This window comes from Lipotes vexillifer, unplaced genomic scaffold (assembly GCF_000442215.2).
Source record: "Lipotes vexillifer unplaced genomic scaffold, Lipotes_vexillifer_v1.1 scaffold113, whole genome shotgun sequence".
NCBI classification, from domain to species: domain Eukaryota; kingdom Metazoa; phylum Chordata; class Mammalia; order Artiodactyla; family Lipotidae; genus Lipotes; species Lipotes vexillifer.
Window position 1 is genome coordinate 927,240 of NW_006792514.1, and position 1,162 is coordinate 928,401.

General features: G+C 37.5%; 1 protein-coding gene across 1 annotated transcript in view; it reads right to left on the bottom strand.

Moving 5' to 3' along the window:
* Nucleotides 1–330: 330 nt before the first annotated feature.
* CCDC150 (coiled-coil domain containing 150) overlaps nt 331–1,162 on the bottom strand; it is a 90,749-nt gene continuing 89,917 nt past the window's right edge. The window contains 2 exon segments of the mRNA XM_007465706.1: nt 331–662; nt 950–1,060. Coding sequence (XP_007465768.1) covers nt 546–662; nt 950–1,060 — 228 coding nt within the window. The 3' untranslated portion in view covers nt 331–545.

Here is a 1,162-nt window from a genome sequence, read left to right on the forward strand (position 1 = left end):
TCTGAGGTATCTTATATACGAATAGAGATATGGTCTTATACAAGGTGTGCTAGTAATTACCCAGCATAGAAGGGTATATGTTTACTAGACAGTGGGAGAGTTTTTACCACTTTTCAGGTGATCGTATTTCCAGGGATTATCTACTAGATGTTAGACTAGGACATTTCACTGAAATAAAGCATCATATCATTTAGTTGCCAAATCATCCAGTACCTCATTAAATGCTTTTTGATAAAATTTACTTAAAACAATAGCCAAGTATCATGCAACAGCATCTCCTATCATACAACACATTAATATAAATTTATATTTATATAATATATAAATATATGGGGGGAAAATGGGGAAAGGGACAAAAAAGAGGGGGTGGTTCTATATTGCTATCAAAGAGTTCATAAAAGGATAAACTCAGGTCCAGAATCTTCAGTCCACATCAAAGACTTCATGTTCTGATGACGCTGGAAACAGCCCAGCCCTAGTTGCTGGGCTCAGGGAATCAGGGTGATGTCGCTGTGCTCAGTGAAGAAGCTCCTCTGTCAAGGACATCACTTTCTCTTTAGTTCAGAGTGACACTTCTTGGGCACAAGTCTAAGATTCTGTTTATTCTCCCATCGATGTAGAGCAGACTGATTGGATATGCCATTGTGCCTTTTATCTTGGTCCTGTTGGAAAGAACACACACCCCAAAACTGTTAGAAACTAACTGCAGAGCTGAGGACCTATTTTGTCTTTATGGATGTCATTTTTGTTCAAGATAGGTGGTTCTAAACTAGACAGCTTGGGAGAGGTAGAACTTTTAAGAAAGAAATTCAGTTCATTGGTTTTCCAAACAGTAGTTAAAAGAAATCTACAGATTAGTGGAGAGGAGCTGGATGAAGAGAGAACTTGTGTAATTAGAAATCTGAGAAGGAACAAATCCAGAATTTCTTAAGACAGCCAAATATTCCACCTTTTCCTGCCACCTGTCTTTCCTCTGCAACCGGTTTTTGGTCAGCTCAAGTTGTAGGCCATCAAGTCTGCAGTTAAACCAGCGCTGAGCTTCTTCCAGGTTAGCTGTTATCTGCACATACAAATGTTCTCATTAAAATTTACAACAAAGGAACACTTAATCTTTTTGTGTATTAGTTCAAGAGACTCTTTTTTTTTTTTTTTTTTTTTTTTG